At 46.7% G+C, this 22,550-nt stretch overlaps 2 protein-coding genes across 5 annotated transcripts; both read right to left on the bottom strand.

Annotated features, from left to right (window-relative positions):
* Positions 1-58: 58 nt before the first annotated feature.
* kcnj2a (potassium inwardly rectifying channel subfamily J member 2a) lies at positions 59-5,356 on the bottom strand. Its single transcript, XM_035612165.2, has 2 exons — positions 5,167-5,356; positions 59-3,388 (listed from the first exon to the last, which is right to left on the bottom strand). Exon 2 carries the CDS (start codon positions 3,156-3,158, stop codon positions 1,893-1,895), a length of 1,266 nt encoding a protein of 421 aa, XP_035468058.1. The 5' UTR covers positions 3,159-3,388; positions 5,167-5,356; the 3' UTR covers positions 59-1,892.
* A 1,983-nt stretch (positions 5,357-7,339) lies between these two features.
* kcnj16 (potassium inwardly rectifying channel subfamily J member 16) lies at positions 7,340-14,317 on the bottom strand. 4 transcript variants are annotated; one of them, XM_035612169.2, is made up of 2 exons: positions 14,161-14,317; positions 7,340-9,576 (listed from the first exon to the last, which is right to left on the bottom strand). In XM_035612169.2, the coding sequence occupies exon 2, from the start codon at positions 9,564-9,566 to the stop codon at positions 8,229-8,231; it is 1,338 nt and encodes a 445-aa protein (XP_035468062.2). In that variant the 5' UTR covers positions 9,567-9,576; positions 14,161-14,317; the 3' UTR covers positions 7,340-8,228. The 4 variants fall into 4 exon arrangements, with proteins under 4 accessions (XP_035468062.2, XP_035468063.2, XP_035468064.2 ...); XM_035612170.2 differs by lacking the exon at positions 14,161-14,317 and adding an exon at positions 12,921-13,139; XM_035612171.2 differs by lacking the exon at positions 14,161-14,317 and adding an exon at positions 12,755-12,892.
* Between the last annotated feature and the right edge of the window lie 8,233 nt (positions 14,318-22,550).

Here is a 22,550-nt window from a genome sequence, read left to right as displayed (position 1 = left end):
TTTTTATAAAATGAGACGATGTCTCGTCTGCCTCTTTATGACGAGCGACGCGGGATGATTCTGATTGTCCAACTGGCATTTTATTGGAAAAAGAACAATATAATATCATGTACAACAACAAAAATAATAATATTAATACAAAAATCTGTACATTCCATGGTTTTGCAGTACATTTGGAAGACTGATACAAAATAACTGCAACAGGAAATAGGGAAGGTATTTACACAGGTAGGATCCACGGAGCCCGGAGGCTTCTGTCGCTGGGGGGAAGAAAAAAAAGGAAAAAGATGCACAGGATATACATTTGAATTGATGCAAACTCTTGTGCAGTGCGACCTTCATATGCAGGAGTTATTACAGTACATGTGGCTTTTGAACTACGCTGTCAAATCGTACATTCTCACACAACAGTCGAGTCAGTGTTGACATGGAAGAAGACGATCTGTCGTCTGCAAACAGCGAAGAGGGAAAAGTGGCTTTGAGAATGTTTTACTTGGAAATTTGATATTTCTGCAAGAGAAAATGAGACTTAAAAAAAAAAACCCCTCCAGTCATAACACTGTCGGATTCAGACATCAGAAGGGAGATGAAGTTATTTTTCATACAAAAAAATTGATGAGGAGATTCAAAACTAGAAGAAGACATTTCTGGTTAAAGCTGACGCCTTCAAATCCTCCTGACGAGCGGAATTCAGTTTTTTAATTCAGCAAATGCCACAAAACATCTTCACTTTCCCCATTTCCCCACTTTTTTTACTCCCCAGATTAAGGCTTGATGAAGTGGCTCAACATAAGGACGCTCAACATATTTCTCCTTTTTAAAAACTGTACACACGTTCTCTGAAAAAAACAAAACTCCTACACATTCTACTCCTCTGTACCAAATCTAATCAGGTGATGCCTTTAAGAAACACATAACTAATGATAATAATACTCTTTGGCATTTTTCATCAACCGCGAAGAGCGAGAGAGAGACGGACAGAGCGAGAGAGAGAGAAGCAACATCATAGCAGCACTTTTAAGAACATTCAGATTCTCGTCATTACCCCGGTATCAGTTTAAATTAATGATTTCTGTCAGTTTGATGCCGTTAATACTAACTCTGCTCCGTCTCCTCGACACCAGCGGGCATGTTTCGATCGGTCTGACCGGCAGCGGCGCGTTGTCTCGGGTCGACGGCCGCAAAAGAGGGGGAAAGAGCAGGAGATCAGAAAATTCAGTGCCGTCGAGTCGTGACGCTCGACCTTTCTTGCGAACAGAAAGTTTTTCCTTTTGGTGCAATTTCTTTTTTTCGATCTCTTGCGTGACCGTCTGACGTGAGACCAGCTCGCGAACGAGTACTCTGACGTGTACCTTCTCTGTTCCAGACGTCTGCTTGTCGTGTACTCTTCACTTCTCCACGTGTAATAAGGAAAGCAACTTTTAAGGGCTTTTTTTTTTTTTTTTTTTTTTTTTTTTTAACTTTTTAGCAGCAATTGCGAACACGTTCTATATGATAAATATATAAAAATCCATCTTTCTGAAAGCGCCGTGTTTCTTGCCGGACAGAGAAACCGAGACATGCCTGCACTTTTTTTTTCAAGTCATCTCAACAACAACGTTCCTCTCCGTCGTCTTGCAGTCACAGGACACTGAACACATTCATGGGGACTTTGTGGAGAATTCATCATCCTGCAAATATGCACAAGGTTCATAGTGCTGTGTTTTGTCAGTCAACGTTCAGACTCTTGCATACAAAGTCCTAAACCTTTGCCGCCTCCCGCAGCAGTACCGTTCGGCTCGTCCTCTACTCGAGGCCCAGCTCGGCTCTTTGTGCCTCTTGGAGCGGAGAGGTGATTCTTTTCACGCAAAAAAACCCCCAAATCTCTCGAGTGAGGTTTGAGGTCTGAACAGTCATATTTCTGACTCCCGTCTCAGAGGCCGCGGCACCGTGGCTTGGCTGTGCGTCTCTGAGATGTTGTCCGTCTGGGGGCCGTCGGGCCCCACGCTGCCCCCGTTCCCCTCGTCCGTGTCCTCCTTGTTCTCCAGCGCCATCTCGTTTTCGTAGCAGAAAGAGTTGGAGTTGGAGAGTATGTACTTTTTCTCCGCCAGGTCTCTGGCGCTGCACAGCGGGGTGCTCTGCACCTCGTACGTCTTATGGAAGCGGGAGTAGTCCACCTTGTAGTAGCTCTTCTCCTCGAAGAGCACGGGCTCGAACCGGTGGCCCCAGAGGATCTCGCCGGCGACGTAGGAGCTGCGGCACTGCGTGGTCATGGCCGTCGCCTCCACCATGCCCTCCAGGATGACCACGATTTCAAACTCCGAGTTCTCCAGGTCCTGTTTGCTCTTGTCGTAGAAGGGGCTTTCCTCGTTGATCTCGTGGACGATGGTGATTGGCGAGACCAGGAAGATGCGGTCGACTCCGCTGTCGAAGCCCACATTTATGTCCATCTGGTCAAGAGGGATGTACTCCCCCTCTGCCGTCATGCGGGATTTCAGAAGTTGCGCCCGCACGTGCGCCTCGACCAAGTGGCTTTTCCTCAAATTACCGACACGCCACATCAGACAGAGCTTGTTGTCCCTCATGGCCACCGTGGCGTTATGGCTGAAAATCAGCGTTTCGTTCCTCTTCTTGGGCTTTGCCATTTTTGCCATGACGGCGCCAATGATGAAAGCGTCGATAATGCAGCCCACGATGCTTTGGAAAACCACCATGAACACGGCGACGGGGCACTCGTCCGTCACGTATCTGTAGCCGTAACCGATCGTCGTCTGAGTCTCGATGGAGAACAGGAAGGCGGCGGTGAAGCTGCTCACGTTGGAGACGCACTTCTTGCCGTCGTTCTCCAGGTCCCCGTGGAAGATGGCCACCAGCCAGAAGATGCAGCCGAAGAACAGCCACGACAGGAGGAAGGCGAGGCAGAAGATGATGAACATCCACCGCCAGCGGATGTCCACGCACGTCGTGAAGATGTCGGCCAGGTACCGCTGACCCTTCTCGCTCACGTTGATGAACTGCACGTTGCAGTGGCCGTCCTTCTTGACAAACCTGCTCTGCGGCTGGTGCCTCGTGTGCACCTTGCTCTTGCCGTAGCCGTTGGGCACTGCCATGGTGGCAAGCTTCATGCCGGCCTCCTCTGATGACACAATGCTGTAGCGGCTGGCTCGCACGCTTCCCATCACCTCAGTCTGGGAGGGCTGTGCCGCGTCTGCTTTGGAGAACAGTCCAAGTTTCTGGAACAAGCGTTGGAGAAACAGTTTTGAAACGCTCCTGGGGGACACACTCGGAGACGAAATGGTGACAAAACGAGAGGCGGACTGAAGGGACGCCTCTTCAGCCTCGTGCAGCAGGAGGAGGATGAAGCAGTCACTCCTCTCTCATCGTCTCACTGGACCCTCATCAAGTTCGTCTGCAGAGAGAAAACAGAAGGACGCCTGTTACACAAACCAGTTCCACACAAGTCAAATCATGTTCAGAGCTATTAATGACAATGTCATCAAAACAGAGCGGTTCAGAACTGAAAACGTCATCGCTGCCGAGGCCGGCGATCGTCGCAGCCTGAGAAAAAACCATCCAACAGCTCGTCTGCCTGCGAAATGCCAACGAGGTCTCGTCCAGTCACGACAAACGACAACAGTGATGTTTAGCCCCGATCCGACGGTTCGACCTCCGCTGAGGGAGGCCACCCAGTAATTGCGCTCGGGGTCGCGTCGTCGGCCATTTACAGAGTCCACTTGTTTTCCTTGGCTGTCCCGCACTGACCCCCGTCATTTCTTTGCTGGATTGTGGGGTTACAGCTTCTTCTATTTTTTTCTGCGGGGTTTCCCAGGGTCGGACATTTAGATGATGTATTTTTCTTTGTTATTTCTAACGGCACACTAATGTTTTGCACCTGCCGGTACTTTTTAGAGTAGATCATAAACACTGTTACGAGTGAAATGTCGCCGTCAAACTCCTTAAAAACAACGTCGCGTAGCGTTCGATAAATCTTCCTCTGTGCATTTTAAAAGAGGAGCTTCGTCTTTACGACTGTGCAGGAGATTCGCAGCTTGTTGACTCTCGCTCGGCCCCTTCGGGATTCCTCCCCTCCGCTGCAGTAATGGCCGTCCTGTGAGGATTCTCTCCCGGCACAACTCAAACACCACTCATTAGTTTGTGGCTGTCCAGGGCAACAAAAGTCTAAAAATTGACCTGCTGACAACGTCGCCTCTCTCCTCATCTTCTTGCTGCTGTCGACTCGTCAGGATGAATTTCTCTCTGCGAGGCCAGTGAGAGATGGAAGATGAGAAAGAAAACTATTGTATAAATGTCTTCAGGAGCTGAGGCAGAGGAAATGTTCATGATGTGACCACAAGCTGCGAATCAACAAAGTTTCACACTTCCAGACAAGTCACACCGGCTGATGCAATTTGTGATCGGTCGACACCAATACCACATGAAAACATTTGTTCTACAACAACTCAACAACATGTTCCTGATTATAGAGGGAGGAGGCGGCGGCGATGCTGCAACATGTGTCATCACATGTAAACATCAACGTTTGAATATTTCAAATAGGGGGGGAAAGGAATGTCCTTCATTTATTACCCAGTTATCATCATTATAACAATAATTATTATTATTAGTAGTAGTATTGAATCATGAGTGTTGAGCAGTATATTTAAACTACAGAAGCCCCCCCCCCCCCCCCCACACACACACACACACAGACACACACACACACACACAGACACACACACACACACACACAGACACACACACACACACACAGAATGCAACAAATGCCAGCGACAAATGTTAACAGGTGCGGAGGGAAAAAGGGCAATTGACTTCTGATGCAATCTCACACACACACACACACACACACACGTTTCATCTGCAGCTCGGGGCAATGCGCAATGGCAACTTTTATCTCAAAGGGTCTAAAAAAAAATGAAGCGAGATGAAAATTAAGAGCAGCAGCAGCAGCAGCAGAAGAAGAAGAAGAAGAAGAACAAGTCCACACTTGTGATCTGACAGTTGTGGCATCAGAAAGAAGTGATGCGTAAAAGACGCCAGGAAGTCCGCGCGTCATGGAGAGAGGAAGGTTCCGAGGTGCCAGAAGAAAGAAACCTGCAGGATTATTCAAAAATAAAAGAGCCATCACATTCATATGGGACCATAAGAGAAGAGAAGAGGCTCCTCTACCTGTTGCTCATCTGCAGACCACCAGGAATCAAGACGAGGTGACATATGAATATAATCCAGAGCCGCAGATCCTCGGCGTCGTTTCGTTCTTTTCTTTTCTCCCGCGCGCTGCTTTGTTTATTATGTTTAAAAATTGGCCGAACAAGGATGATGCGTGAAACTCCCCTCACGTCTCTGGAGGGCCGGTCTGGACAATGTGCTGCTCTCCGAGTTCACCCCAAGCGTTTTTAAACGGCACGCACCGGCAGGACACGCCCCCCGACTGCGCAACGGGCCAATGGAGACCGGGAGGGGGGGGGGGGGGGGGGGGGGGGGGGGCAGTGTGTGCGTGTGTGTGTGTGCGTGTGTGTGTGTGTGTGTGCGTGCGTGCGTGTGCGTGCGTGTGTGTGTGTGTGTGTGTGAGAAAACGCAAGATGGAAGTAATGGAGAGCAATTTGACTGTAATTGGCCGATGACATTTCAAATCTCAGTTTTTGGGCCGAAGTGAACCGAGGCGGAGGAGAGTCGACGATTCAAAGATCGAAACTGAAATAAATGTTAAAAAATAAAATGCAACATTACGCGTTTTGCCCTTTTACATCTGGACCTGTCAGTCATGTTTCATAGACTTTGAGTATCTGTACAGATGAGAAACGTCTATTTACATTATAACAATAATAATTCATGTTTTCACTGCAGAGGCATTAAAAAGTGACCAGTCAGACTTTCCACCCACCTGCTGCTGACATCGTGCCCCCCCCCATCTGCCCATCAGCCTCTTTTTCTTCGATACCCGTTGTTTTTCTTTTATAGATCTCAATATTCTTTTTTTTAATGTGGGTATGGAAAAATGTGTTCTGTCGGAAAGAATGAGTCACTCAATAAAAGGCCGACGAGCCTCGTATTATGATATGACTGTCTTTCTCCACTCGGGCTATCAGGTTGCCTCGGATGTTTAGACTGTGCATCTGTCGCCCTGTAATTATTAAGGTCGCGGCCTTGTTGTTTCGGCACCGCGGACTAAAATATCATCCTACTCGCTGGCTAATTCATGATGACCTTTGACCCACATCTGCATGATTAAATCATTTAAGAAGAAAGAAGTTTTCTGAATTGTGCTTTTTCCTCAGTGAATCTTATTTTTAGTTCTGGTTATTTATAGCAGCACATATATTTAGCACTGGACCACCTGTGTAGGCGAACTGTGTGTGTGTGTGTGTGTGTGTGTGTGTGTGTGTCTGTGTGTGTGTGTGTGTGTGTGTGTCTGTGTGTGTGTGTGTGTGTGTGTGTGTGTGTGTGTGTGTGTGTGTGTGTTTGCTTTCCATGCTCAATTTCCAGCAATAAAGGGAGCGATGCGTGCAGCGGTCCAGTGCTGCGTGTGAACCACAAGGTGGAGAACTGGAGGCTGGAATTAACCATGTGATGGTCTCCCACACACAGACGACTGTAATGTGAGGAGGAGGAGGGAACTGAGTCTGAACTTCTCATGCAACTCGTGTTGTCACATCATCTAGAGCTGCAGGATGAAACACTGGAATAAAATAATGTAAGAGTTTCGTTCTTTTAAAAAAAAAAAAAAAATTATAGCACAAACTGACCTCATCGTTTTGCTGTTAGATTCCTGGCTTCCAAAAAAATTGAGTGTGTGTGTGTGTGTGTGTGTGTGTGTGTGTGTGTGTGTGTGTGTGTGTGTGTGTGTGTGTGTGTGTGTGTGTGTGTGTGTGTGTGTGTGTGTGTGTGTGTGTGTGTGTGTGTGTGTGTGTGTGTGTGTGTGTGTGTGTGTGTGTGTGTGTGTGTGTGTGTGTGTGTGTGTGTGTGTGTGTGTGTGAGTGTGTGTGTGTGTGTGACAGATCGGGGCGAGCGTCTTTATTCGGCCTCAACCTGAGTGACCCTCACACTGGACCTGCCACGTTAATTGGACGTACAGATAAGAATCACTGTCGTGACCTCGTGTCTGAATAACATCGCGTCTGATCTGTTGTGGATAGATTTTTTCTTTTTGAAGTACATGTTTTAATCGGATTACATCGTGAAGGTGAATGAAAGCAGCACAGCAGCATCTGGTTACTTTTGCCCGTCTGGTTCCTCCACATCAAAGTGACCTTCCTAATCAGAGCTTTTTGTTCTCGGACGAGAACCATGATCCGCCCGCCGACAGATGCGCGATTATCGGAGGAAGTGGAAACGCAAACCAGACATTTAAACATCACTTTATTGGAAATTGCCGACACTGGCATCGTCTTCATAAGCAATATTGTTTTAATATTTTATAAAATCTGCTTAATGATACTGTAACAACAAAAATGAGAAACACATTTGGTCAGTCTGTTACATCAGATCGTCCCTTCCCACTTGTTATTCATAAAGTATTGCAGGATATAAAATATTTAACCTTTTGCCATAGTCTTCACATCGGATATTAACACGCTTATTTTTCAGTGAGGTGGTTTGATTTTTTTAATAGCTTGACTGGTAGTTTAGTAGTTTAGTTACTGAAAAAATAACATATTTGTGTTTCATATAAACTTTGACTTTACACATAAGTGGTTCACATTCTGGTTATTAACTATCAGCAGAGATTCGACATTTGACCTGATAGTGAATATCATATCTTAATCAATAACATTAATAATTATCAATAATAAATCACATAACTGTTTGTTTTTGTTTATATTTTTGAAAATAATTTCTACCTCTTCCCTGATGCCTTTGAATTGAACTCCCCCGGCTCGGGATTAATGAAATCTTATTTTATCTCTTATATCTCATATCTTATCTCAAATCATATCTTATATCATATCTTGGTTAATGGGTCGGAAAAAAAAATTAGATCAAAGCAAACCTCAATACGAACTCCATTTAATTACTGTTTTGGAGCTTCTTGTTTCTTTCTCAGCAGTTTTCACACTGAATCAGAGACATTCAAAATTTTCCATTTTTGGACCAAATTTTGAGATGTAGAATCTCCACAGACGTTTCAGGTAACAGGAAGTGACCAATGGGCTTCACCTGTCAAGTCAAGTCTTTAGATACTCGAGACAGATATTGGGTCGAGTGCTACTTTAAACAAATGTTACGTTGCTCTACACGTCTGCACCGGCGAGGTCATTCGGCAAAGTCAGAGTGTCTTGATGTTGACTCTCTGCGAGACACGATGAACGAGTTGGTTCCGGGCAGCTGTCGCTCACAAGCTCCACTGTTACTGTTGGAGGTTTCAGATGATTATCTTGATGATTCTGCCGTTGGGACTTTGGAGAGGACCTTGGAGAAGGTCTTGGAGAAGGTCTTGGAGAAGGTCTTGGAGAAGGCCTTGGAGAGGACCTTGGAGAGGACCTTGGAGAAGGTCTTGGAGAAGGCCGGGGCGAATGACGCGGGGAATGCCGAGGAGAGGGTCGCAGCTGCTTCTTATGTTCGTACTCCTCGGCGCTGACCTCGGGCACCGGCACCTTGGCGGTGTGGTTGAACAAGGTGTAATCCACCCTGTAGTTCCTCCGGCTGACCCTGATCATCTCCTGGAAGAGCTGACCCCAGAGGATCTCGGGTGGCGTGAACGAGGTGCGGGTCTGATGCAGCATTCCCGTGGAGTCGTCCGTGTAGGTGAAGGAAACCACCAGCTCAAAGTCTGCTTTGCGCAGGTCCACCAGGCTCATCTTGAACAGCGGGCTGCCGGGTTCGATCCTGTGGAAGACGGTGGTGGGCGTGACCAGGGTGATGTCCTTCTGCCGGATGACCAGGTGCTCGTATGTCACGTCCACCTTCCCCGTGGCGTGCACCGTGGAGCGGACTATCTGAGCGCAGGCCGTCCCCTCCACCAGGTGGTTCCTGCGGAAGTCCCCGACTCTCCAGGAAAGGCACAGGAAGCCGTCGTGAAGGTTGATGACGGCGCAGTTGCTGAAGCCCACCGTCTGCGCCCGCTTTCTGGCCGAGGCCATTTTTGCGACGACGATTCCGATGACGAAGGTGTCGATGAAGCAGCTGATGACGTCTTGCACGGTGACGACGACGATGGCGACCATGCAGTTCTCCGACATTCCCCTGACGCCGTAGCCGATGGTGGTCTGAGTTTCCAGCGAGAAGAGGAACGCGGCCGTGAAGCTGCGCACTTCGTACATGCACGGGTCGATGGTCTCGTCTTTGATGTCGCCGTGAGCGAGAGCGATGACCCAGTAGAGGATGCCAAAGAAGAGCCAGGACAGGATGTAGGAGAGGGCGAAGATCAGGAACATCACCCTCCATCTGATCTCCACCAGGGTGGTGAAGATGTCGGTCACGAACAGCAGCCACTCCTCTGGGACGTGGCGGAACACGACGTTGCAGTTGCCCTCTTTGCGTACGTAGCGATGTTTCTTCGGTCGCGGCCCATTCTCAGTCTTGACAATGACGTCATCGGAGGGGCTCACGCATACATATTGTTTCTGCATCTTCCAGAGGCTGTAGGAAAAGACAGTGAACAACATTTAGCAAATGTTATTCACCGCAGAAATATCCGACACTATCCCGTCATCATATATGATTTTTAGTCTTTACATTGAAGCCAGTTTGTGAATTACATGTGACTCAGTTTGTGCCTGATTTTTGTGAGCTGATGCAAATATCGATATCGGGAAGTAAAAAAAATTAAATATTACAATGGCAACGATTCCCAATCCTTTCAACGAAGAAATGTTATTAAGGCTTGACATTTTACAATTCAACTGTAAACTTTATTATAGATAACTATAGAAAGAAAACAAATACAACCACATGTATAAAACTTGAATCAAGAGAATCAACTCCCCCCGTAAATGCACTTTTCAGCATCGTTTATTCTGTAAAAATGAAAGTTTTTAACCATTTGTCTGGCGACCAAGGTCTTAAACTCATTCTAACATTGGTCACTTAGTACTGACAGCGTCGCAGTGCGGTCGCTCTACTGACCCAGAACGTTGCCTGAGCGAAGGTCATCAGCGTTGTGCAGGTCGTGACGGCAGCAGCAGGCCGACGACCAGAATAAAACTGAGCTCTGACGCACACGTGCAACACGGCTCTGACACAGAAACACAGATTTCTCTGTGACTATGATCATGTTTGTCGAAATCCGTTTATAGCTCCGTGCACCTGGAGGCGAAGATCGTGAAAATGCCCACATTGACTAGTTGGGTATAAACTTCTGATCGATTCAAGTCCTGACAACATCATCTGCTCAGTGGTGATTTGATGCCGCGGCTCCGACTCAGATCCGAAGACTCTCTGAGGGTTTTCCCCGTCGCTCTGACACAAAACAATTCGTCCTCCTGAACCAGTCTTTTGCCCATTTTCCTTCCTTTTTTTTTCCTCCTCCACTCGCAATTATTAAAAGGAAGCGATTAACATTAGAGTCTTCCATTTATTGAAGCTATTGGCTGATTGCTGGAGATCTCCAGCTTCTTGCTCTGCATGTAACATAAATACACAATGAGCTGAAGAACAGAAGAAAAGAACAACTTATTTTCTGTTTGTCCTCTTTCATATTTCTGACTCTGCTTTAATCGCTGGCAGTCTATTTTTACGATAACAATCTGAGAGCGTTTAGCGCGTACGATTCTCTTTTCCCTGACGCCTTGCACAGTGTCAATACATGCAATCATAATGGGGGCAGTTGCCTGGAGATACTGTACAAACCCTTTGTGACGTTTCTCACTGGAACTGCCATTTCATGTTCCACTTCAATTCTTTTTTTCCCCCAGTACAATGAACCAGGCAGCATCTGAGGAGCTGCACAAACCTGCAGTGTGCCCCAGATTGACATAAATAACCCCCAGACACAAATGATTCGTTCTTCGCCTGAGGCTGTTATTGAAAAAGCACATTCATAATTATAATAATAAGTCCGTTTTCTGTTTCGAGGATTAATTTGATGAGAATTCTGTAACTGAAGGTTGACAGACGGTCTGTTGTCGGGCGGTCGGACGTCTTCTGCCCCGGTAACGTTTAACTCTCTGTAAACACGATCGTGTTTCCACTCGAACGTTTGCTGCCGCCCAACGCAGCGGCCCGAGACCCCTTCTTTTTGTTTTTTTTCTGGGTGGAGGTCAAAGAACTGTCAGAGCGCCAAACAAGAGGAAGCGCCACGGGACTGAACTGGTCTAAATTGTGGAAACTGGAATAGTGTCATGGTGCGATCACGGGCAGAGGAAGGATCAATCACAGCCAAACCACTGAGAGCATCGCATCCTCTCCGCCCAAAACAAATCACCGCTATCTGACTGAGTGAACCGGGCTCCGGTCACACAGACTCCACTTTCCCCTGGCTGCAGCGGACGTCCCGGCTGCCAGAGCATGGAACTCACTCCATGAGCTCATAGAAATAACGTCCTATTAGCTTCCCATAATCCCCTCCCTTAAATACCCCGATATGGACGAGAGGAGGAAGGGGCGGGGGGGACGCAGCATCCGGCTGGAACACAAAGCAAGAGACACTGAGTTTCTGTTGCGTCCGTCAGGTTATCAGGGTGAAATCAAACCTCCAGAGGATGAAAGTCACCTGTGATTCCTCAACAGCAACTTCCAGGAACTCATCTGATTGCTGCTCGTTCTCTGTCTCCGCGCTGGACGCAAACATTTGAGTCTCTGCTTTAAAGCTGCAGTGTGTAATATGAAGAAGAACTTATTCACAGAAGTTGAACATATTGTCCATAATTCTGTTCATACATGAGTTAAATATAGTCACATGAGGTGGACCGACCTCCGTGTGAGTCTCCATGTTTCTACGTCCTGTTGAATACGGTCGTTGAACTAAACGCTCCAGAACACGTCGCGTTCACGTTGAATTTTCAGACGCTGACGGAAACAGGAAGTGGAATCGGCGGTGCGACACCATAAAGTGTCCCCTGTCGGTCGCTCAGTTGGCTGCAGTTTGCAACTTTACCACCAGATGCCGCCAGAAAATTACAAAAATGACACACTGGGGCTTTAATGCTCCAACTGCTGCAACACTTAATCGAATGACAGAAAACGAGTCGCCAACTATTTTCATTTCATTTCGTGTTAGCGGCGTTGGTCAATCGGACGACGGGACGGATCGACAAGGACTTTGTTCCCAGAGGATGAACCTACAAAAGCCCAGAATGAATCCACTCCTGATTCTGTTGTTGTTTAAACGTGATGTAACTGTTGTCGGAGTTTGACTTTGAGCGTAACAGCATGTGGAGGATTGGGCCCTGAAAAGACTTTTTTTTCTTTTAAAATCTGAACCGAATGTCTTTTCAATTGGTTCAAGACACCGAGGAGGATTTTCCAGCACATGCAGTTTACTTAATAAACTGTACACTACCGTAATATTTCCGTCTCTGATTGTTTCATCCTTTCGTGTTTTTAAGGAAATGATTGACGGTCAAATATCCAGAGCGTTCCGTTCTCACTGTATCATGGATGTTTTATAAATGAAATTTATTATTATTATTATGAACAGTAGCAGAGCGTTTCAGTGACGCTGCCCCGAGTCGCGCTGACCCACCAGGTTGAGCTGTTTTCTCCTTCATTCGCTCCGCAGCCTGAAACAAGCAGCTCTGTGTACAAAACAAGACCGCACACACACACACACACACACACACACACACACACACACACACACACACACACACACACTGACCTTTGCTGTGACACCTTCACATTTCTAAAGGATCCTCAGTTTCACTAAAGATCTGTCGTCCGCCGACATTAGGAATCGAGGGGACGAACTCTGGAAACAACCCGGGCACTCGGCTCGTTTCCTCCGCCGCTCGCGGCACTACCGACTCCATTACACGCTCACTTACCGCAAATTACATTGTGCCACCCATCTGTCGGTGCACTGGAACAGAACCGCGTACACGGCTGGCTAATCGCAGCGCTGGCCCCCCCCAGGCTTTTCTCTGTCACCTCTAATGACCTTCACCGCCGCGCGGCCAGAACATTTTTCCATCCTAACAAGTCGCTCGGGCCTCCGGCAAACCGGGAAAACGGGTGTCGAACTGGGTCGCAACGACTTCGCGCCCAGACCCCCCCCCCCCCCCCCCCCCCGGTGGGCCGAGACGTCTCGTATCAAGCCAGGAGCTCGTGTCTTATATTGGTTTAGCTGCGTGTTCCTGAAAGGTTAATGGTTAATCCAAGCATCAGAGCACCAAGTCAACCGCAGCGCGCGTTTCGCCTCGCGCTGCTGTTTTGTAGACGTAAAACAGAAGAAACCAGACGAGACCTCTGGCCCTCGTTCTGTGACACTGACTCTAAATGAGTCTGTAACTGTTTAACATCGGCAGGTCACTGTTTCAAATTTGTCTTTTCCTTCTTCTTCGACTGACTTCTTTTTCCTTCCCCGCCACCTATCGTGACCTTCACCATCTGGGGTCGTGTGTTTAAAAGAGCAATAGAAGCGTATTTATGAAACAGAGTCGGGCCCTGTTGTGTCAGCAGCGATGTCGCCCCACACAAACACCCACTTCCAGTTTTTTTCCATTTGTGCAAATCTCCTTTTGTCAACCAGATTACATTTTTCGACAAATGCATTGTTTTCAATAAGTACAACACGAAGCTTTTCTTTCTCGTGACTGTGAATGTGTTCAGCCGTCGCCGTGAAACCTGATCGCCGTCGTCACTTATCACCGCGACCACGTCTCGTCTTGTTTTGATTTTCTTCTTACGACTCGGGTCATTGTGTCGCGCTCTGAACACCGTGGATCAGATTACTGATTGTTCTGTTATTTCTCAGCTCAGTGGGACACGTTCGAACAAGCGGCACTGTCTGTTTGCATTACGTGGCCAAGGGGATTTTACTGTATTAAGTGGCCAATAGAGAAATTCAAAATCTTATTTTCATAAAAGAACTTGCAGTCAATGTTTTCCAGAGCATTTATTTTGAGTAAATATTTTTATTAAAGCTCTAATTTTAGTCTCTCTATTGGACCAAAAACATGTCCAATGTAATTCACAGTATATCATATTTTTCAACATGACACTGAATTATCTTTTTAAATTTGCATTAGCAATAAAAACAAAGAGCTGTCACAGCTCAGTTCCTACCTGTTTGTGTGTGTGTGTGTGATGAAGATGAAATGCTGAATGTGCCGCAGGGTCGATCGTCCTGCTGCCGGGGGCTGAGAGTCTGAGCAGCGGCTCCACGTTCAACCTGCCGCTCTGAGCCGACTCAGCGGTCAGGTGCGGAGGCTGCAGGTGGACTCCGCCCCTCGGCGTCACGCAGGCAGGCGGGTGTTGTGGGGACGCACACGCTGCCTGCAGGCCGGTGGCCATCAGGTGTAGGACTCAGCTACACAGGTTCTTCTATACAAACTGAAATCACACACACGACTAAATGTCAATCAATCCTATTATCTTTTCTTCCTCCAGATACTTAACGTCCTGATTCAGAACTATTCATTTCGTATAGTTCAATTACTGGTATGAATTTATTGTGACACAAGCACATATATTCTTTTACCTGTGAAGAAATCTTTGGTAATCTGAACCCGATATGAGCCATAACCCAGACATATTGGTACGAGCATATGTTTGCCGATATGTACTAATATGAAAACTTTTATCTTACAAAATAAACAATGCAGAAAGAGCTGTTTATATTTTACGTAAAAAAAGGTTCTATTGTCAGTTTTTCTATGTTTAATGTGATTTGTTGGGACGAAAACCAACCAAAAGACAGTGGTGGACGTTTGTGTTCACTACTTATGATACGTCGTCGATCTAATCCATAAATTGAGCAGCAGATTAATGGATGATGAAAATAAGTATAGATTATAGTCGTAGCAGTTGCAGCCTCATTAGACCTTTTTAACTAAATCCCCTCAGTCATTCGCAAGACGCAATTGAAACTGTAAAATAAAAAAAGACAAAACTCATTATTATGTTTGACTTCCTGCGACTGGTTCGTTACGTTTTCTCCTCTTTACCAACGTCGCTGTAATAAAATCCTTTTCTTCACTTGCACATGACCACAAACTACATCGAGTTGTGTTGTGTTGCTGTATAAATACATGATCTCCGGCTCAATCACAACAGCAAATTACAAAATTAGTGACCCATCTCCCTCCATTGTGCGTCTCTTTGTGCGACCTGACTGAAAACCTCTCATTCATGCCTCAACTCCTCCGAGGCCTCGACTCCGACATCTCACTTAATAACGGCTTTGCAACCAAACTCTAGTCATTGTCCGGCGCAAAGAGCTCAACTCGGGTTTCCAACATGGAAACCTATTGACTGTCGGCCTGCGGAGAAAGAACTCGCAGGTCCGACTACAAACAGATCTGGGACGATGGAAACGGGAGAACTCGCCGTCTGGTTTTTCCATCCTGGTGGTGTTGATGTTTATTGTATGAACATTGTGAAGAAGACGCAGCGATTGGCTGCTGAACAGTGTTGTGTAACGTGTGTTACTGTACGTGTCTTAACTGGAGCCGTCATACGAGCTGGACGAACGGAGCAACAAAAGCCGGCGATGGGAAGACGTTCACAGGACAGATGAGGCATTGGGCAGCTTTGCTACTGCGAATGTTTTTAGTCTAATAGAAGGAGAATGTAACGTCGGCGCTGTGGCGAGATGCTGCACTCGGACGAAAAAAAGGAGAAAAGTCTGATTTCAAGTGTCGGGAAGAAAACGAGACACTAGAAAAGTCCAAGATTCACCAAAGTGAAGGAAGATAATTGAGCTTGACAAGGAATCTTTAAATAAGTTGGATCATTATAGGAATAATTGGGCTCCAATTGTTGAAAGATAAAGATAATTCATCTCACATTTTAAATCTCTGGTCGAGCACAGAACAATTTATTGTGTAGGATTCATCCTCTGGGGAACTTTAACAAAACGTAGTGGCGACCAATTTAATAACTGCTGAGATGGATTAGCTTCTTTGCTAGTCTTAGCTAAGTCCACATTTTTACCTGCATTTAAAAATGGTTTCTCTTTTTGTCACACTTGATTCAGCTTTTGTGGACCCGACCAGGACGTAAGCTCGTGTTTATTCACTTTCGGACATGGACGTGATCCCCGGAATGGGTCGGGTTCGATGATGCGATGAGACGAAGCATCTTCATTAATGACCAAGATGGACGTCGTTGACGTGGAACACGGGCTGCAAATAAAAGATTGATGCTATGACAGCTCTCCAAAAGTTAAGCCAAATCATCCGGATGATCGCCCGCTGGTGTCTGACTGCAGAATAGGTCGTAAGCCATTCACTTTACTCGCTCAAGCGAAATATTTGCGTGGCGCTTTTCGCGAAAACCAAATTGGCTTTGCGACCGCCGGACGTCCTGACGTTGTATCAGAAATGGAGGATACACCAGAGCTTTTTGACAAGAGTTGCTTTTAGTTGGAACATTAGCTTTAGCCCCAGTTAGCACAACACGCATCATGTGGCTTTCCTGTCTGTGTTTTTTACAACAGTGGAAGGAAGTATGGGCGAAATATTCGTGGGTTTGTGTTTATCCGCGTTATTCGTGCGAATAAGCACTAAATGATCCTTGGGCCAAACCCCCGCCAGCAACTCCACGTGAAAATTAGCTTTTTTGGCGTGAACGCAGCATCACAGTCCCGGTGTTGACGTGGCCTCCAACCGTCCACACAGCGTTGACTCACCAGGTGAGTTGGAGCGTTCGAGGGACGAGTCCCGAAACGTTCTCCGTCCCGTGACGTGCTGCGACCGCACCAAACGGCTCATTGGCCTCGGCTGCAGGAAAACAAAGCGATGCAAAGCTTTTCGACACCTTTCTGTGAAATCTGCCGACTGAGAGGGCAAGAACATATGAAATGATTCAGTGGGTTTATTTTTCTAGCTGCAGCACAGTGGGGCGTCTTCTCAGTAAATTCTTCTGGGTGTCTAAGAGTGTCTGTGAAAGAACGCCAGGTTTTATGTTTATGAACCTGACTGCATTTTTTAAACCTGAACAAATTTCAAGAGTGTTTGCGTGTCCGTGTGTCCGCGCATGTGTGTGCGTGTTTGTCTGTGTGCATGCAAATGTTACCCAGTTGGTGGGTTAATGGGGGTCTCGGCAGAAAGTGGACCCATAACAAATCACCTCGATGCCAGGAAAAAGAAATGATTTGTTCCCAATAAAAATGATCCACAAAAATGCACAATGTTGTGCGCGGAGCTCTGATCAAACGTCCGAACACAAAGCCAAGGCACAGAATTAAAGAGGCCAGGAAGAATTCGGGGTGTGAAGTGCAGACACTGGACCGATATTTTTTCAGCAAAGCTTCTTCCAAAATCTCAGGAAAAAGGGAAGACGTTGAAAAAGAGAAGGGGAAAAAAAGAAAAACCAAATGACCGGCCAGGATTTGTGCTCGTACAGACTTTTAACAGACTGACAAGTTGCATCATGGAAAAGGTGAACTGAGGTAGCGATCATTTTCTGTTTCAGTGTTTAGTAAGTGAATCTTTATTTTTCTGGCGAGGCACAGCTGCCTCGACTAAAGCGTATGTACAACATGCTTAAATCTCTCATGTACTGTCATTGTAGATTTGAGGTGATTCCCTGTAGAACTTGTAGGGAGTCGGTTTCAAGTTATGTTCGTTTGACATTTGGGGTGTGATGATTCTCTACGGTTCTGTTCAGGCCTCCACAGATATGTTTTTTCAGGGAATTACTTCAAATGGGGTTACAACGTCTCGCTTGGACTTGTCAGAAGTCAAAGACCACTGAGATACGCTTTGGATCGTTTGACCGTTGTGCCGTTTGTGCCGAGGGAGCTGAGCCGCAAGGCAAAGCTTTTCGATTTACTGGTCCGTCTACATTCCGACCTTCACCTGTGGTCGTGATCTCTGGGTACAGTCCGAAAGAACAAGATGGTGACGACGAGCGGCTGGGATTAGCTTCCTCCTTAGGGCGGCTGGGCTCAGCCTCAGAGATGAGGTGAGGAGGTCAGACGTCCGGAGGGAGTTCGGACGTCCGGAGGGAGTTCGGAGTCGTGCCGCTGCTCCTTTGCATCGAAAGGGTCAGTAGAGGTTCATTGGGGCGCGTTGTCAGGACGCCACCTGGGCGTCTTCCTTTGGAGGTTTACCAGGCACGTCCAACTGGGAGGAACACCTAGAGGTAGACCAAGAACTCGCTGGAGGGACTACATCTCCCATCAGGCCTCGAGATCCCCAAAGAGGAGCTGATAGATAGGCCGGGGAGAGGGACGTCTGGAACACCCTTCCTCGAAGGAACCGATGAGTGGAAGAAAATGGATGGATGAAAGTGGCACACCTCGAGGGATTCCCTTCAAATTGGGCAGACATCACATTAACTTGGATTTGAGGATGAGATGATTCAATTTGTTGGAGTTCGAAGGTCAAGGTCGCAGTGATTTCACCTTTTTTTTTAAACACATTATCTCAACGTTTCTTTGAGGGGAATTTCTTAAATCTGACCCAAATGTTCCCTGGGACTCGAACTGAGGGCCGACTGATTTAGAACTTGGTCAAAGGTCACCGTAAACTCTTTGACCTCAAGAATTCATATGCTTATTATTACCAAACACACTTAATAACTTGAATTAAGTCTTTATATATATACTGTGTATCTTTACAGGCTGGTTAGCGGAGGAGCACAACAGCGACACAGTAACTATAGTTTTATCCGTCCCGTGCCATGCCGGGCTCCTGGGTGTCCTCGCAGGAAGTCCTGGTGCTAAATCCGTCCCAATCCCACATTTGTTGTGTGTGCGAGTGTGAGCGTGTCTGCACGTGTCTATCTCCCAGCCATCTGCACAGCGTGTGTGTGTGTTTGTGTGTGTGATCGATTGCATGCACGCAGTGTGTGCTCCCGCGTCGGCGAGTTTGTGCGGTTGGCGTGAAACGATTCCGAGTGTGTGTCTTCTACCAAAAGGCAGAACAAGCAAACAAGCAGCTTCTCTGCAGTCGGAAGCTCGTCGGCTGTCGAGCAGCTGCGGAGGCTCGGTTCACCGCGGTTCAGCTGCCTGGTAATGAGTCTTAACGGAGCGGGGAACACTACTGTACATCCTGCCTCCGCTCTCACCTCGTGTGGACGGACCTGCCTTTCATGTCCACATCAGGATGCTGCCCCCCACCCGCTGTGCAAAACACAAAGGTGGGAAGCAACAAAAACATGTGTGACCAGAAGGAGAAGCATCTGAAAGAGGATGGGTTTTTTTTATTGGAGAGTTGACGGACACGAATAGAAGCGAGAGAGCGACGAGGAAACTGCGATGACATTACTACAGTTATAGGATCCACCGGGGGGCAGCTTCTCCGAGAAAACACCAGCTAGTATGGTTTTTTTTAAATATCTCTTGTCTATTTCTTTGAATTCGTTTAAGGATAATTAAGAAAACGCTTGAAATATTGTCAAATCGTCAAACCATTTTTTTTTAGCTCTGGCTAACGCTACACTACCAGATATCAATTCTACTTCTCCGCTTTACTTCTAATTCCATTCTGAGTTAGTATCAAACATCTGTTAAATACATTATAGACGTTTTATTTTTAATTTGAGGGCACTAGTATGGTATTGGTACTGGGTCAGCCAATACACAAAGTCCAGGTATTAGAATCGGTATCAGGAGGATGGGGAACAATCTCATCCGAACAATCTCTGCAAAAATGTAGATTTGACTGTTTTTTGAAAGCAGGATTCGTAACCGGCCATGTTTGCAGCGATACTGATTCTCGTGGAGTGACTTGTTTGGGCCCGTCTGAATTCACCCAGATCAAATGGATAGATCGTGGTAGTTGGCTCGTGCACAGAGTTTTTGTAGTTTCTCAATTCTCTCTGGAAAAAGGGCGAAGCGATGAAAACCAGTCATCAGGCGACACCGTGTTTTATTGCTAGTATATACGATCCAGAGCCCAGGATCTCACGTCTGTCCACGTCTTGACGTACTCCTACTAAATATCAGATTCTCTTTCTCTGTGAGTTTCCCACTTCCTCTGGAGAATAATCGACGCCCTGCTTTGTCTCGCGTTCCCGTTGTTCCTCAGCGTTTGTCACGGCAGCGCAGTTGAGCGTATTCATGTGGCTACAGAAGATGTAGGTTTGCCGTTGTCACTCAACCAACACACACACACACACACACACACACTCACACAAAAAGCAGTAAATTGTTCGGAGGGAATTGCGCTGGCCGGGGATCAGCGAGATTCCAGTAATTTCACTGCGTCTCCCGTTTCCTTCAGGAGCAACGGTGATGTGCGAGCTTCATAAGCATTCTTATGTCACAGCTCGTGAGGCTGTGACGTGACGCTAATCCAGCTCAGCACCACCGAGGGGAAGCGGCTACTTTCACGCTGGCTCTCGAACGCACCATCGGACCGCTTGGCAAAGCTATGCAGGTTTTTTCCGTCTTCACCTCTTGTTCTTGTCTCGCTTCTCTGTGTCGGCTCCTTCTCTCTCCCCGACTCCTCTTTCATTTTCAGTATTCCTACATGAAACTAAAGAATCAAGACTTTGAGTTGAAACCATCAGTGGATTCTATCATCTAACTATTCCAATATTTCATTCGCTTATATGAAGCTGAAACACCAAGTTCATTTGAAACATTTGATATCAGTCTGATATTACAATCTGCACAGCGTGTGACACCCTCCGTCGTTATGGTGCGTTCACACCAACCGCGAATACGATTAAATGAGATAATCCTGCGATGCGAACAACGCGAAGACGTCATTCGCTCAAGTTGAAATATAATTCACCTTCACCAGGCTTTGTCGGGGGGCGTGCCCCACTGGCCGCTGGTCGAGCCCTATGCGCTCTGTGATGTCACAATGTCACAGAAGTATCCCCCGGACGACTGACGAGGCGTTTCAGGAGCGGCCAAGACGTTGGCCTTTTTAACTTTGCAGGCCTTTTTACATACACACAAAAAAAAAACTATAACACACTAGAGCAAAAGGGAAAAACTGAGAAAAGCATACGTCCCCTTTAATATTGTTGTTATGACAGTTCAGCCTCCTCATGACCTCACAGACGACGCTGCGTCAAACACTCTAATCAATTCCACATAGAATATTCCTCTTCATGATACAGCCCTCGTTTCTTTTCGACATTAATTTGATCAAACAGACTCGTGAAACACTTTCTGTTAACCTACTTGCTTTTAATCGCAGATTAAACGGTTTGTAAACCCCGGTTTACGGCGCCTTTGCTCCGAGCGTGGATCTATAAAATCAAGGCGTCTGAAACGGACAAAGCGATTTCCTTCCATCTACTTGTGCGTTGTGTTTACTGGCTCTTCCACAGGCAGCGTAAACAGCCTCTTAGGTACCTCCATAAAAGCGCGGGCCTGTTTTCCCTCAGCCTCTCCATAGTGTTCAGGCCGACTGCAGCTGGAAGCCGCGGCCGCTGCTACGTTGTGTTTTGTCTACACTGCTGACTTTGTTCTGACTCGCTGTTTTCCTTTGTCGTACGGTGTCCGTTACCTTTCTTGCACAATTATGTCATTTCTTCTTATGTTCAAGCAACACAAGCGGAGATTTCGCCTCCAGACTTTGATCTGCCAAACTTTTCCCTGCCTTCGTCTGTGCTGCACGAAAACCATTCAGCCGCTTCTCCTTTCTCTTTTTTGATAACAATCTCATTCCAGCTGCACTAAAAATATCACCGACTTCCAGCGCCGTGCTGCGGTCTCGGGCCGCGCGGGCCTCGGTTTGAACATCAGCCCCCAAGTTTCCAATGGGATTGACAGCGTTCTGCCGGGCGAGTGTTCAGATCTTAGCATGAGGTGGAAATTCAATGATTTGACTGCAGCTCGCGTATTCTAGCCCCCGACTCAACCACAATCTCCATCAAGAAAGTCTTGGCCCCATTTCCTCGCCTCAAACTGTGCAGAGGTAAAAATAAGTCTTTCACGCAGCCAAGGAGTTTTACAGTCGAGGTCGTTTGGAAAAGCTTAATGAGACCTGAAGCTCATTCACAAAGGAGAAACTCTGAAGTTACCACAAAGATAAGGACACGAGGTGTTAGACGATCACGTACCTGAGGAAACGGGCACGGAGGCGGAGCTTGTTTCCATTTCTTTCAAAGTTCTTTCTTCAAATTTTTAATACCAAACATAAATGCCAATTTTTTTTTTTTTTTTTCATCCAACCCCCAAAAAATAATCATTGTTCCTGGCTCGGACGTTCATCATGGCTCGGAGTGTTGTGTCCTGGACTCTCATGGTGCATTAAACACCCGGTCAGAAACGACTGACCCGGCGGCGTGTGGGGACAAAGTCCCAATCCGACCACGGAGCTCTCAACCATAATAATCTGTTTCCTTTAAATCTGTTATGGAAATATTGTGAAAACAGACGGGAAGCGCCTGGATTTTCACTCCTCGTCAGCCAAGTTCAACTTTATACTAAAATGATCGGGAGAAAATATCTAACTGCAATTTAATGACCAATTTTAACGATTTCAAAGCATTTTTTTTTCTCTTTTTAATAAATGTTACTTCAGGGACTGTATTATTATTTGGGC

The sequence above is a fragment of the Scophthalmus maximus genome, chromosome 16, assembly GCF_022379125.1.
Source record: "Scophthalmus maximus strain ysfricsl-2021 chromosome 16, ASM2237912v1, whole genome shotgun sequence".
NCBI classification, from domain to species: Eukaryota; Metazoa; Chordata; class Actinopteri; order Pleuronectiformes; family Scophthalmidae; genus Scophthalmus; species Scophthalmus maximus.
Note: the sequence above shows the minus strand (reverse complement) of the source record. Positions and strands in the feature narration are given on the sequence as shown.

Coding starts and splice junctions, on each gene's coding strand:
- kcnj2a (XM_035612165.2), bottom strand. CDS start 3,158: ATGGGAAGCGTGCGAGCCAGCCGCTACAGCATTGTGTCATCAGAGGAG.
- kcnj16 (XM_035612169.2), bottom strand. CDS start 9,566: ATGCAGAAACAATATGTATGCGTGAGCCCCTCCGATGACGTCATTGTC.